At 35.1% G+C, this 15,377-nt stretch overlaps 1 protein-coding gene across 1 annotated transcript in view; it reads left to right on the forward strand.

Annotated features, from left to right (window-relative positions):
* Window positions 1–15,377, forward strand: part of LOC113072454 (neurobeachin-like) — a 96,697-nt gene that overhangs the window by 11,218 nt on the left and 70,102 nt on the right. Inside the window, exons 2-3 of the mRNA XM_026245435.1 lie at window positions 11,528–11,759; window positions 15,197–15,297. Coding sequence (XP_026101220.1) covers window positions 11,528–11,759; window positions 15,197–15,297 — 333 coding nt within the window. The remainder of the gene's footprint in view (window positions 1–11,527; window positions 11,760–15,196; window positions 15,298–15,377) is intronic.

Consider the following 15,377-nt stretch of genomic DNA (forward strand, 5'->3'; position numbering starts at 1 on the left):
GAATTACTTCATGCGCACGGTTTAATCTTTCTCCACAAACAACTCCATAAAAGTGTGCAGTCTCACTCATTCATATCATGCTGAGTTTCTTTATGAAATGCAGTCAAGCTGTAATAATGCTTAGGCTAATGTGTTCAGCACTAAGCAGGATAGGAAATGCAGACCACTAGAATTCATGTGCAGGACCTGATGACTGGCCACAAATGATGAGCGATGAGTCAGAAAGCGTTCAATTTAAAACTTATGTGCTGTCAGCAGCAGAATCAATGAGGGATTTGAAGATAACACATTCAAAGGAATGCGCTTTGTGAAGGTTCGCACAAAGGAACGTCTGGTTTCATGAATTTAATTTACTGAGCACTATTACTGACTGGCGACATCACACGCTTTGGAGGCATCTTTCATGAACTTGTTTTGTGAGCAATCGTCCTTGATATTTTGTACTTTTAAATATTTTCTCTTTTATATGTTTTCTACTTTCATTTTCTGCAAAAGCCCACTTATTTTCTTGCAGCAAATTATTATTTTTCAGTAATATTTTACTGTTATATCATACCTGTAAGATGAGTTTGATTTGGAGGAAGTTAGCTTTACTAAATTTCATCACTTACTCACCAATTAATCCTGCAGTGAATGGGTGCCGTCAGAAGGAGAGAGCATATATAAACAAACAAATGTAGAGAGCATATATAAAATTTAACAAAATATTATTTTATTTGTTAATATGAATTATGAGCTATTTTTCCAGCCTTTCACTTCACAAGACATTAATTGATGGGCTGGAATCGAGTGAATTACTTGTGGATTATTGTGATGATTTTATCAGCTGTTTGGCCTTTCAGTCTGACGGCACCCATTCACTGCAGAGGATCCATTTTGTAACATCAAATCTATTCCAATGAAGAAAGAAAAAAAAAACAACCTCACAAACAAACAAGAAACAAGCAAATCAAACAAAATCTTGGAGGACTTGAAAGTGATTCAATATATTGATAAAGATATACCAGTTTTTGAAATGTTTCCTTTTTTTTGTTATAAGATGTTCGCAAAACATTTGATCAATGCTTTTACAGCAAAGAAACATGATAGGATATCAAAGACAGTCACTTTTCCACCACATAAAAACTGTTTTCTTTGAAAATGTGATACAAATTCCCAAGTGTTTTCTTACTGCTGAGTTACATCAACTATCCCCAGCAGAACTCCACCAGGACTCTTCATACAGAGCTGATCTGACAGTTAGCTCACAGGACCTGATGTGTGACACGCAGAGAGCTAACCAGAATGAATGGGGCAGAGGGAACAGTAAACTAATTTGTGTATCTGATCTCTTTCCTTCCTCATCTGTCTTTTCCATTGACCTTTATAGTTGTGACATTTTGACAGTTCAAAGGTAGAAGAGAGAGAAAATGCTGCAGGCAGAATTCTCCCGTCTGAGTCTTTTCTCCAATCTCCAGAGAGTTTGTGTCATGGTGTGTCTTGTGTGCTTTGCGGTGTATGCCACTCTCATTCTTTCTTTTCCGATTTGCAAATACAGAAAAACAGCATTCATTGCTAATTGGAGTTTTGATGTTCTTTATCCCACTCAGTTATTAAATTGTATTTCATTTTACTGTGGTCATAAAACCAAAGGTGAAATGTGCAATGTCTCATTTCTCAAGTTTTTCATAATTCAGTGTAACTGCAGCGAACAATTTCATCTTAGAGCTATTTTTCTGGTATAAAAACAATGAGTATTTTTGGATGAATCAATATTTCAGTTAGAGTGACAGCAGTGAACAACATAAAGATTTAATGCATCTAAAATTAAAATGGCACAACCATTTTTCATAGTATGTTATGGAAAGCACTTATAAACTGAATATTTATATGAAACAAAAAAAAAATCTTGATGGTTGATGGCAAATAAACAAATCAAATAAACAACACATACACTCGTTTACACTGAATGTTTGTATAGGAATTTGATTCATTTGTGCTAAAACCATGTGAAATGTGAGTCTTTTAATTCTAAGTTGAGAGGAAAATCTAGGTGGTTCACAAAACTTTGTTTCACCAGCAAAGTGTATCGACTTAAGTCAGTGCATTTCTATTTTGATTTGGTTCTTTTATACGAGCTGATTCATTTGAATGAGCTGGGCTTTGCAGTGCTAGAAATCTCCATGAGCAATATTATGGCATAAAAATGTCATTTTGTCACTCTACAACACTGCTACTTGCTGATGTGAATGAGTTTGTTTCTTCATCTGAACAAATTTGGGGGAATTCAGCATTACATCACTATATCTTGGATTGCCTGAGGGTAAGTCAGTTTCCCCAACATTTTTATATTTGTTGGGGAAGCCTTTCTTGAAACACAATGGCAATGGGAAGTTATTAGTTTATTGGTTCCATTTCTCTCCAAAAATAGCTAGGAACACTGAGGGAGGAAATTAGGTAGAACGGTTCAGTCTAGAATCCACTGAATTGGTACTTGAAGTAAAAATTAAGTGGTAATTAAATATTATAGTCAAGAAATTTACCACTCAACATTTGAGTTTTATGGGCGTTGCTTAAATGATCAGACTTTTTAAATAGCTCATATAAAGGCCACATTGATTCTGGGAGGTGGACTTCAAATACTGTTTAGTTTTAGTGCACATTTGGTAAATGCTGAATTAATAACTGTATAAAGTGCAACCAAGGCTGTCATAGTGAGATGTAAGGATAAAATATAGATGAATAAGGGAAAAAGAAATGACTGACCCAGTAGTGGTGCTGCTTTAAAGATGCAACTTTTCTAAGGTAAAAACAGCTAAAACAACACACTGTAGTTAAAAATACAAAGCCGTTAGTCAACCAATCAAATAGTTGATGAGCAATCAAACTTGCAATTCAGTTTGCAACTAAAACTTATTACTCAAAACGTCATCCAACTAAAAATATTTGTTCAGGTATCTGCATTTTTTTCTTCTAAAATGAGAATGCATCAATTTTAGCATTCAGATTTCTAAACAAGCAGATTTTTATATAAATAAACTGCTCTTTCAAGCCGATGAATATCTGTGAAAACTCCTTATACTGTACTTTCTTTTCCAGCCATTCAGTTTGTAGTACCTTACAGCTTTTACAATGTAGTAATCAAACACTGTTCCCCAAGAACACATGCTACAATGAATGTGTCATAAGCCACCAGCGATATGTAATGGTGCACAGCTAGCTCTTCAGTACACAAAAGCAGTTGCCGTGACAACATACCCAGACACTTCAATGTAGCTTTTGGCGAAATGAAAACATTAAATTGGCATGCAAATCATGCATTGGCTTCGAAAACATGGATCCACAAACATGCAGTATGTCCTTTAAAGTCTACATGTTGTCTGCAGATTGCTTCCAGACTCAATGGAAGTTGGAGAGCTTTTGCTGATAGCATTGCGAGCATAACCTGTCTATGATCTGATAAGCTAAGTCACAGGAGGATAAGCTGTGGATATTTTTGAACATGACATTTGCATAAAGTAATACATTTGCCATATAAATGGCTGATCTTTTTTTTCATAAGCTTATTAAATATCTGTAATATGTGGACATATATGTTAACAAAATAGAGATATTTTACATTTTTATATTATTTATATTAACAGGAAATCAGTATTTAATCAGTTAGCAGCACAAGTAATTTACTAATGCTTTTTAATATGTGGCATCTAGCTAATCATGAGCTTTTAACTACTAATTTTGATTTGCCCTCTTTTAATGTTCTTAGATATATTATTACACATTAATATATTACATATTTGCATAGTTTCCTTTATGGTGGGGATATTACTACTGTACAAATATATAATCTACCACAGTCACACAGACGACAGCTTCAGAAGAACCCCAACAAACCCCTCACGTCAAACTGCCAGCAATCCTTTCTCTGAAATGCTTCCTGCTTTTCTCATTTTAGAGAACAATTATCTTGCAGTCTTCAGACCTATGTTTAGGTTCACTGTAATCATAAGACTTGAGATCTAATGTCAAAGCAACGGGAAAATGACAGGAGGACGAGGACTGCAGTGACAATTGGAAACGGTGACGGCACACATGCCAGACTGAACTGGCTGGGATTTAAAGGGATAGTTCACCCAAAAATTAATTACTCAACCTCATGTCGTTCCAATGAAGTTTCTTCATCTTCAGAACACAAATTACGATTTTTTTATGAAATCCGGGAGATGTTAATTCAAACATTTGGAGTTGATGGATTATTTTGAAAGGAATCTCTTATGCTCACCAAGTTTATATTTATTTATTCAAACATACAGTGTAATACACTTCAATAACTTCAGGTTTGAAAATAATCTGAGGTTTGAGGGTTAGTAGTACAGTATATGATTTTTACCTATCTTTTAATTGTCTCAGGAACACTAAAACATCATGGATGTGTTTAGTCTGAGCTTGAAAGTGAAAATGGATGTCATGGCCTCAATTTATCTGCAAATGAATCAGCTGATATGCAATTTCACAGGCAGCGTCAGCATTTACACACCTATAAATAGCCATTAAAAATGACCACTGCATTATAAAGATTGCCCATTAAGCAGCATTAAGTATCTCCGATCAGTAACAAATGTTCATTTGCATGCATAATATATCAGAGACAGGTTCATGAAATGTTCATAGGAGTTCATGACTGTTAACTTAACAGCATTGACCATAGCCTACGAAACGATCCACTCAGGAGCTGATATTTAAAGAATCTTGAGGCCTGGCACAGCAGACGTGACTAGAGCCAGGAGTTTATGATTAGCAAACACAATGATCAGAAGCGCTCTAATCAGTTCCTTCTATGGCAGCCAGCCAGTTCCATATGCGCTCTCCCGCAGGAGAGAAAAATCACAAATGAGACCTCTTTAATATCTCATCTCTTTCGATGGAATTAAATGGAGAGCGAATGGAGACTCTTGCTGATGTGTCCATGCTTTGCAGAGTTTTCTCCTCTAGAGCTTCAAAAGAGATGAAATCAAATATTAATGTTTCGATATTTGCTGCAAAATACCAAGATACCAAAGTCTACAATCAAAAGTCATACACATCAAATCTGCACTATATGCACATGTCCTTAAGGAACAGTCTGTTCCAAAACGGTTTATTATAATCTTGCATTCTGCAAGTGAATGTTGCTTGATTGTGCAATCCCAAAGAAGCACAAAGTCACTTTTGGGGACTTTTAAATTAAATGTTCCTCCTGGTGGAATGAACTGCCCAACTCAATCCGAGCTGCCCAAGTCCTTAGCCATCTTCAAGAATCAGCTTAAAACGCATCTCTTCCATCTTTATTTGACCCTCTAACTTTAACACTCACTATTCTAATTCTATTCTTTAAATAAGAAAAAAAGAAAATTCAAACTACCTTTATAATCTTTTTGTATTCTATTTTCTTTTCATTTATTATACAATTATATAAAAGACCTCTATCACTAGCTTGCTCTATTCTTTTTCTATTCTAGATGTTTTTGTTTCTTTATTATATTATTTAAAAGCCCTTGTTACGTGTACTGCATTTAAGCTAACTGAGACTTGTTATAGCACTTATATATCATTGCTCTCTTGTTGTTTTTGATTGCTTCTATTGTCCTCATTTGTAGGTCCCTTTGGATAAAATTGTCTGCTAAATGACTTACTGTAAATGTAAATAAGTGTGTGCTGCATTTTTGTTGTTTTCAGCTTTAAATGTTTAAGCCTCTTTACAGTCGAGCGGATTCTGAATGGTTATCAATGTTTTCATAGTCTATCATCTGGAAAAAAGGGGTTATGAAAAGTGATTCCAACCAGAGTTGTTTATAGTTAATTCAATCTAGAACTGAAACTAAAATAAAAAATAAAATAAACATTAACTATAATATAATATATATATATATATACATACATACATACACACACACTAAAATGGAAAATAAAAAATGGGAAAATCAATAAAAAAAAAAAAGAAATTAAAAAAGGGAAAAAATAAAAATAAAAATTTACATTTAGAAGAGAATTTATCGAGAGCAACTTACAATTGGTGAATACATCAAGCATTTTATCTCAAAAAAGGCATATAGACACAGGAAGTGCTCGTGATACCAAGTTTCAAGCATTGTACAAATAAGTCCAAGATAGACAGGGAAAGATTAAATAAAATAAAAAAAATATTTTTTTTTTTAGATTGAAGTCAAATAGTGACGAAAGAGATGAGCTTTCAGCTGTCACTTGAAATTGTCAGGGATTCAGATTTCCAGATAGGGTTTGAAAGATAATTTTCCCAGCCAGGAACGGTCAACGAGAATGTTCTGGAAAGTGATTCTGTGCGTCGCTCTCTAGTGGATCTCAGACTTCTGGAGGGGATGTAGATTTGTAATGGTGAGTGGAAGTAGGCGGGTGCTGAGCCTGTGGCTGCTCTATATGCAAGCATCAATGTCTTGAACTTGATACGAACCGCAACCAGCAGCTAGCGCAGGTATGTAAAGAGAGGTGTGACTTGGGTACTTTTGGGTTCGTTGAAGACCAGTCGTGCCACTGAATTCCGAATCAGTTGTGTAGATTTGATTGTGCATTATGGAAGTTCAGCTAGAGGAGCAGTGCATTAGTCCAGCCTAGAAATTACAAGGGCCTGAACAAGAATTTGTGCAGCATGCTCCGTTAGGAAGGGCCTGATCTTTCTGGTGTTATGTAATGCAAACCTGCAAGATTGAACAATTTTTGCAATGTGGTCTTTGAAAGTCAGCTGGTCACCAAGATTTATGACCAAAGTTGATTGGTAATTGTTGATGAACCTAACTGGACGGTGAAATCATGCTGTAGGTTTGGAGTGGAATAGTAGACAAGGAGGTCAGTCTTAGCCAGATTGAGCTGTAGGTGATATTCTTTCATCCATACGAAAATGTCCGTGCTCCTACCATTGGATCATCTGGTTTAAGTGAAAGATAGAGTTGTGTGTCCTCAGCATAGCAATTGTAGGAGAAGCCATTTTGCCAGCATGATTTGTCCCAGTGATGTAGTGTATATGGAGAAGAAGAGGGGTACTAGAACAGATCCCTGAGGAACCCCAATGACTAGTTGATATGCTTTGGATACCTCCCCTCCCTTCCCCAGGGCATCCTAAAAAGACCTACCAGTGAGATAGGATTCAAATGAGCAAAGTGGAATCCCTGTGATGCCCAGTGATGAGTGGGTGGACAGGAGGATCTGATGATTCACAATGTAAAAAGTGGCAGATACATTTAAAATATTAATAGAAATAATTGCAGCTCAGTCAAATTGAAATAGCACAAATTCCAACTATATCATTCCATTATGTTGTTATAAAATTGTACTTTCTCTAATTCATAGAATTTTAATTTTAATTCTAATCCTTCAAAAAATATTATTATTTTTTTTTTTGTGCCTTTTTCTTTATCGTTATTGTCTGTCCTTGGTGTAAACAGGCCTTTACTATAGATCAACAATTCTAGTAGGTAATTTTAAGAGGACAAAAATTGTTCTGATGTAAAGAAATGTATAAATATCTAAATTTCCTCTGTGCTTCCCCTCCCCTAGTTTGGGTTCAGAGATGCTTGGTTGTCATGGTTATGAGTAGCACAAATCAGACTTTAGGCATTTTTTTTCTAATGCACGCTTTCACTGGCTATGAACACAGTGGAAATAAACAGTGCTGATGTCCTATTTACTGAGAGTTATGGTGAGAGGAGGATGCAGGCAGCAATGGAGATCTCTCCAGGGAAGAGCAGGTGCTCTATCTATTTTATCATGTATACATTTGTCAAGCGGGATACCAGGAAGGTTGTGTCTTCGCCTGGTTTAAGGTGATAAAAGCGAAAGTGCAAACATTGCAGCCTGGTTGAATTTTTGTATGCCTAAAGCCACTGTCTGATCACATCTGGTGAAGAATAACTCTCCAGAAACAGGCAAACCTTGCTGGTATGCTACCTGAAAAGCTGACATGCTGGTTTGTGTATTCAGAGATTAAATAAAAGCTTGAATAAAATATTTTCAACAGTATGCATCTGAGATGGATAAAAATGCAATGCTGATTTAGAATTTTGACCATTGTGATGAATATATATCAAGTGGTTTGCAGAAAACAATTTGTAAAAATTATTTTTTTATTTGATATTAAAATTGGAGAACAGAATAAAAAATCTTGCATTTTACAATATTGCATACTATTGCATTGCATTGCATACATAAAACAATAGTTCCAGTCAGTGAAACACTGTATCATTACACTGTCTGTGTGTTTGTGTATAGTAATTAATAATAATAATTCACTTGAATGAACAGTTGAACAGATTCACACAAATAAACTTGCTAAAGGTGTATTTACTACTAGTGTAAATCAAATATTATATTAAAAATAGATAAGAATTGTTTCTTTGTAAAATAAAATAAAAAAGTAAAAAAAATTAAAGATAACAAATTGTTTATATTGTAATAATATTTAACAGTAATACACTTTTTACAGTATTTTTGATAAAATAGAAACAGCCTTGGTTAGCATAAGAGACTTCTTTCAGCAACATAAAAGAACATCTTTAAAATATTTGTAAAACTGTATATACAAAAAATACTTCATTATTTAAATATAAATGTCTGGGTTTAGATTTGAGGATGTTAAGTTAGTTCAAGCACCAGTGTCCCTAATATTTCTGCACTTCTAGCCAATTAAAATATTTCAATTAGTGTTAAAATATTTTAGTTGAGTGTTTTGAGGCATATTGACTCTCCACTGGTAATCTAGACACTAAAACTCAATGTAAATTAGCAGAGATTAACTGTTCACTATGGGTAATTCCTGTTTGGCATGAGAGAGAGAGAGCGCTTCCTTTTGCCATGAGTGTCTAATATTTGATTTTGTGTCTTCATTTACCTCTTGTCGCACAATGGATGCAAATTACTCTCGGGATCTGAGCATGCAATTAAACACCTCACTTGAGAGTGTGACGAGCTCTGTGATTAAAAGAGAAGCTGTGTTGAATGGACAAGCTTTGTCTGGTGACAAGCTAACACTTCTGCACAGGTTTCCGTCCTTTATATATGGTGTATGACTTATTAAAAGTGAAGATGTTGAATTATATTTTTTCTAATTTAGTGATAACAGAAAACAAGAACTGTACTGTTAATTTGAGAAAACTGTTGTTTTATGTCTTGATAAACACTATGATTAATCTTGAAGTCATCGTAATTACTAAACAAAATGGCTGAAGTGACAAAACCTGCAGTGCATGCACTGGAAGAAAGAAATATCCCACTCTTTTAAAGGATGAGTGGAAATTGGATATTTTACTTATTTAGAAGATTGATTTTAGCCATTAAAAGTGAATTAGCTTTTTATGATTCTGTACTTGATTCTGTGAATACAATTGTAGGAATAAAATCCTCTCTAGAGTCTCATTGATATGCTGTTACACTTCGCTGAGTTTTCTTTAAAACAGAAGTAAATCTAGTCTTATTAAAGCAGTGAAACTGCCTTTTGGTTGAACAACTGTGGGACATTGTTAATTGCAAATTGGAAAGCAAATTATGTTTGATCAAAAGAGACTGGGCTAAATTTGGAGATCATGTCTAAATTGATGTGCAGTGTAGCTCATGTTGATCTTTTTTTATATCTAAAATATATGCAATAGTCACATATAATAACTATATACAGTATATTGAGTAAAATTGTGTCCTGAAATCAAAGTATATACTGTAGTATATATCGTGCCAGGGCTTTAAAGAGTGAAGTTTATCTAACTGTCAAACTTCCACTTTCTTGTTTTTAGCCATTTTTATCTTTTATTGAGAACCCGTCACCATAAAACTTTTAAGTAAGCAAAACTGTTACTGGTGTGCATCAGGGTTCGGCTTTAGGGCCAGATGTTTTTTCAGCTGAGACTTAAGATAAACTTTTTTTTTTCTGTTCATTCTTCACGCTAATTAGTTTTTAGGTAGTCAGACAGATGTTACATACCTTCCTGTCATAATGATTCATTTAGGCTGGCATTAAAGTAAGACCTTGTTCTATTGTTTTTGGTGAATAAATACTCATTCGCTGCATTGTTGTACAGAACATAGGAGGAGTTTGTGTGTCATCTGCTGGCTTCTTCTTACAATACGTCCTTTTAAAGTGTTTATGTGAGGTTTGCTTTTATCAAATGCATGCTTAACTTGAAAAACTGTCTTTTTATGCTAGCATAATTGATTTAACATGCTGTGCATTGCTATGCTCTATAATTGTTGCTGCTGTCTTCTTTACTGTCAGTCATTGCACACATTAGGAAATGTGGTTATGAAATGCACACATTAGGTCATGAAAGGCTGAGGAAAGTGACTTATGGAAGCTTTCATAAATGAAATGCTTGTCATTTTTTTCCAGGGATGAGGCACTGTTTATCACTTCTTCCACTGCCTCACGTCATATTGTTTTGGTCCGTTAGAGAGTACAGCTCTAACACATCCATGCAAATCACTCCTGAAATAAAGGCTGAAAAAAAAGTGTGGTTGTCATGACGCCCATAAGCTGTTCAGTTGCGAAAAGAGTACAGTAGACCAGAGACTGTCAGTCAAATCAAAGCAGCAGGACTAATAAATAGCAAATTCATTTAAGCTAGAGGTTCTGAGAGTTCTGTTTTTTCTGGACTTTGACAGCTTTGGTTTCTATAGATGTTTCTTGAGTTTTAATGGTTTTATGCACTTGGAAGCCAATTATTCACTTTACAAAACATACTGAGTTGATTGCCACAAATGTTTTATCCTCACAATAATTTAATATATACATATATATATATATATATATATATATATATATATATATATATGATTTTGTTTATATTTTAATATTTATTTAAGTTTTCTACAAGTTTTTGAGGGCATGTCATGCATCCTGTCCATGTTTACTTGCTTTAATAACCAGATACATTTATTGCATAATATTGTTGAGTTCAATGAGCACAATTTTTCCCTTTGCTTTCTCCAACAAACAATCAGAACAACTATCAAACCATTTTTGTTGAAACCCACCAGTTGAGAACCAATGATCTATGGGATGCGAGGCGTGACAAGAGTTAATTCCTGTCTGCCAACAAGAATTCCCAACAAGTTAGACAGGGTTGTGGACTCTGGATAATGTTGTAAAATAAGCCTCGAGAAGCTGGGGTCTATTTTCCACATGTGTGCTTCGCTACTCTCTGAAGAATGTGCCTGAAGTCTTCCCATGTGCTTGGGACAAGTCTTGAAATCTTCAATTTCATGCTTGCTTAGTCCACGGAACACAAATATCGATTGGTGTTTATAAATCCCAAATGATTATAGTTATTGTTTATCACCGGAAGAGGACTAGTAGAATTAGATTTTTTTTTTCAAGGTTTCTTAGCGTTTTGTTAAGCTATTTGTTGTCACAGTTGGTTCACTTGCGTTTGTCTGATATCAAACAAACACTTAAAAGTTTTAGAAGAAAAGCACTCTTTCTTGTTACTTACAGTGAGTCTAATCTATTTTTTTCTTGTCCTTTTCCCTTCTCTTTCTTTCTCTTCTGCTCCAGCTGGTTGGTGGTGAGTTTGACCTGGAGATGAACTTCATCATCCAGGATGCAGAGGCCATCATCTGCATGTTGGAGCTGCTGGAACACTGTGAAGTCACATGCCAGGCGGAAATCTGGAGCATGTTGACCGCCATCCTGCGCAAGAGTGTCCGCAACCTGCAGACCAGCACTGAGGTCGGCCTCATTCAGAGGCTAATGCTCAAAATGAGCTCTGTGGATGACATGATCGCAGGTGAGTGGTCTCAACCTGACCCTCTCCCAGATTTCTGGAATTGATCCATTTCTTTCTATTTCCCCAAAGCTCTGTAAATGGTTCAGAAAATGTTTAAACAGCTCTGAGATGAAAGATGTGCAGAATAGTCTGAACAGTCATGCTGTCTTTTTTTGTGAAAGAAGATTTTGCAGATTGTCACTGAAAAATGACTTAAATATCAGTCTCTTCATTTTATATGGCTTCCGAAGACAGTCATATGAACTACTTTTATGGTGCTCTCTTGATGGTGTTTTGTTATTTTTTGGAGCTTGACAGCTGTGGTCACCATGAACTGCCTTTGTATGAAAAAGATATATGTAAATATACTTTAAAATATAACATTTTTAGACATGAGTGGGTAAATAATGGCAGTTTTTAGCTATACATTTCAACTGAACTACAAAAGAACAAGGAATCAAAATGTTATCATACCATAAACATGTATTATTTTTTAAAATAAAAAGTATTTGTTTATGTATTTATTTATTTAATTAAATTTGTATTTAAATTGACATTTAAAATAATATAAAATATATATATATATATATATATATATATATATATATATATATATATATATATATATATATATATATATATATATATATATATGAATAAATAAAAATATTGAACAAATATATATATATATATATATTAGGGGTGTAACGGTTCACAAAATTCACGGTTCGGTTCGATACGATACACTGATGTCACGGTTCGGTTCGGTTCGGTTCGATACGTTTTAGATACAGCAAAATGTAAAAACATCTCAACTTTTCAGAATGCCGCAAGCGCACCGCGGGTCATGTGACAAGAACCAACCAATCAGCTTCATCCTTTCCCGTAACAACGTTGAGAGCTCAGCCAAGATGAAGGAACAGCTGATCATAGTTGTATATGGATTGCAATTTTGAAATAAATTCAGTAGCAGAGCTACTGCAAGCGATTTTTAGAGCTGCAAATCCATTTATCCTTCGCTGAAATTTCCGCGTCTCATGGAGAGAGCACGTCATTGTTGCTTAGCAAAGACAGACGCCTCAGGAGAAAGACGCGCTTAGCGTTTTCCATGCGTTTTTAGGCACGATATGTGAACGGCCCCTAAGGCGCTCGCTCACTCAGCACGCGCTGAAGGCTCGTTGCAAAATGTCTAATGCATTTAACAGACCAGAAATATAAGATCCTAAAATAACCAACAGGTCTGGTGTTTGGGTTGGATTCCCTGTAAGCTATAGTGTCTAAATGCTGCAGGGATAGTTTGCTGCGTGCATGTTTCTCCTTTTTTTCGTCTTTTCCCAGATAGTACTGACGCATATATCCCAGATATTCCCGCTGTTTTTTTTTTTTTTTTTTTTTTTGTAATCCCGCTGGTGTACCCTGTCATGTTGCAGATGCGACATACCGTTGTTTATTTATCCACCACTCTCTTGCCATCACCATTATAGCTTAAAGGGAATCCAAAGTGCACCCAAACACCAGACCTGTTGGTTATTGGGGGATCTTCTCATTTCTAGTCTTTTAAACGCATTGGCTATTTTGCAACGAGCCTTCAGCGCGTACTGAGTGAGCGAGCGCCTGCTGAGTAGCCTAACATAAACATATAAGATGGTGTTTTTTTCTTCTTCGGGAGTGTCAGGGGCGTTGCCTGTTACGTTGTTTGGGTTATTGGGCTACCTTGTTGAACGCATATCATTATATTTCTTTCTCTCTCTTTTTTTTTTTTTCAAATATAATTAATTACTCCAACGAACCGTTCGGTACATAATGCGTACCGCGTACCGAACCGAAAGCGTCGTACCGAACGGTTCAATACGAATACGCGTATCGTTACACCCCTAATATATATATATATATATATATATATATATATATATATATATATATATATATATATATATATATATATATATATATATATATATATATATATATATATATATATATATATATATATATATATGTATTTTTTTATTTTTATTTTTTTTTTATATTTTTATTTATTCACTTTCTCATTTTAAATGCAAGCAAATAATGACTTTTTTCAACTCCAAAAGAAGTAGGAATCAACAATATCTCCATACCATGAGCATGCATGTTGATCATTGATTTATGATTGATTTATGTTGATTTATTTGAACCTTATTGCATATTATATCATGCTTGTTGTTTCATTTTTTGCATAAAAGGTCAAAGATAATGCTTTGCTTTGAACAGCGCGTGCCAAAAATGTTAATTTTTTTTTTTTTTACGCCTGAGAGCGGTGCGAATCGCTGTGAGTGAAAGAAATGTGGATTAAACTGCAATCTTCTCAGCAGTGGAATTCATCAGGCTAAGGCAGAAGAAAAACCGAGAGAAAAATCTCATTAGTTGCACCGTCTGGTAATGAGATTGAGTGGCAGTTTAGAGCAATATTAAATTTTAGTTACCGTTTATGAATGAAGAAGAATGTTTTTTGATTTATTCCATCTGTAATTCATGGGCAACATGTTCCTCTGTCTGCATACATTAAATGCCATTTTTCACAATCAAAATCCTCTAAGAAGCAGAGGCTGTGAATTGCCTTATGGAAGGTTTCATCAGCATTCTTGATGAAACTCAAAATTAAAGTGTAAAATGGCATTAATTAGCATAACTTCTCATGTCTTCCTCGCAGTAGACTGCAGAGGGTTTAACCTGAATTGAAAGAGCTGAGTCAACTGCGCCGTTTGTGAACCATAGAAGTGGGTTTTTTATATATCAAAAAATTTAGTTTTGCTATCCTAGGTAGCATAAACAAGCACAAAAGCACGCACGCATACAAACACAGACACACAAGGGAAAAAAAAGATTAAAAATAGTAAATTATGTTTATCTGAAAGTGTAACAGTGAGAACAGGTTTCCTGTAAGGAGTAGGTTTATGCTGAGTGTTGGGTTAGGGGACAACAAAGATTGTTTGGTGAGTAAAAAAGTAATTTCTATGGAAAAATCCCCACAATTTACAGAAACAAACGTGCTAGATGGATATATTGTTTTAATTTATTATTTAATTCAATTTGAAACATTGTACTATGTACATTCCATTTTAATCAGTCTGTTTCATTGAAAAATCAATTTAAATGATTAATTGAAACCTTTTTATGTTCAACTAAATTATATTGAACAATGGAAGATCCCCAAGGCCCTGCCGAATTATGCCATCACACTTGGGGAAGGTGCATTCTGGGGGTCTGTTTGCCACGGTTTGATTCCTCTCACACGTCTTACTGTGAAATTGCTATTTTGAACTGTGTTATGACACAATGTCTTGTGCATGTTGCACACACACCTGTGCTCCGGGGAATCTTTTTAAATGCAAACTCTGCCCACTTCAGTTAATCCAGATCTTACGTCTCTCTGTCTGTCTGTCTGTTTTGTTTTGTTTTTTCCCCATGATGCACAGACTTGCTGGTGGATATGCTGGGAGTTTTGGCCAGCTACAGTATCACCGTCAAAGAACTCAAACTGCTCTTCAGCATGCTGAGAGGAGAAGGAGGATTGTGGGTAAGTCACAGAAAATGAGTGAGAACTCATGTAGGGCTCTGGGGCTCCAAGGGGTTGTTAGCTTCACCGCTTTTGGAGAT

The sequence above is a fragment of the Carassius auratus genome, unplaced genomic scaffold, assembly GCF_003368295.1.
Source record: "Carassius auratus strain Wakin unplaced genomic scaffold, ASM336829v1 scaf_tig00009122, whole genome shotgun sequence".
Taxonomy (NCBI): Eukaryota; Metazoa; Chordata; class Actinopteri; order Cypriniformes; family Cyprinidae; genus Carassius; species Carassius auratus.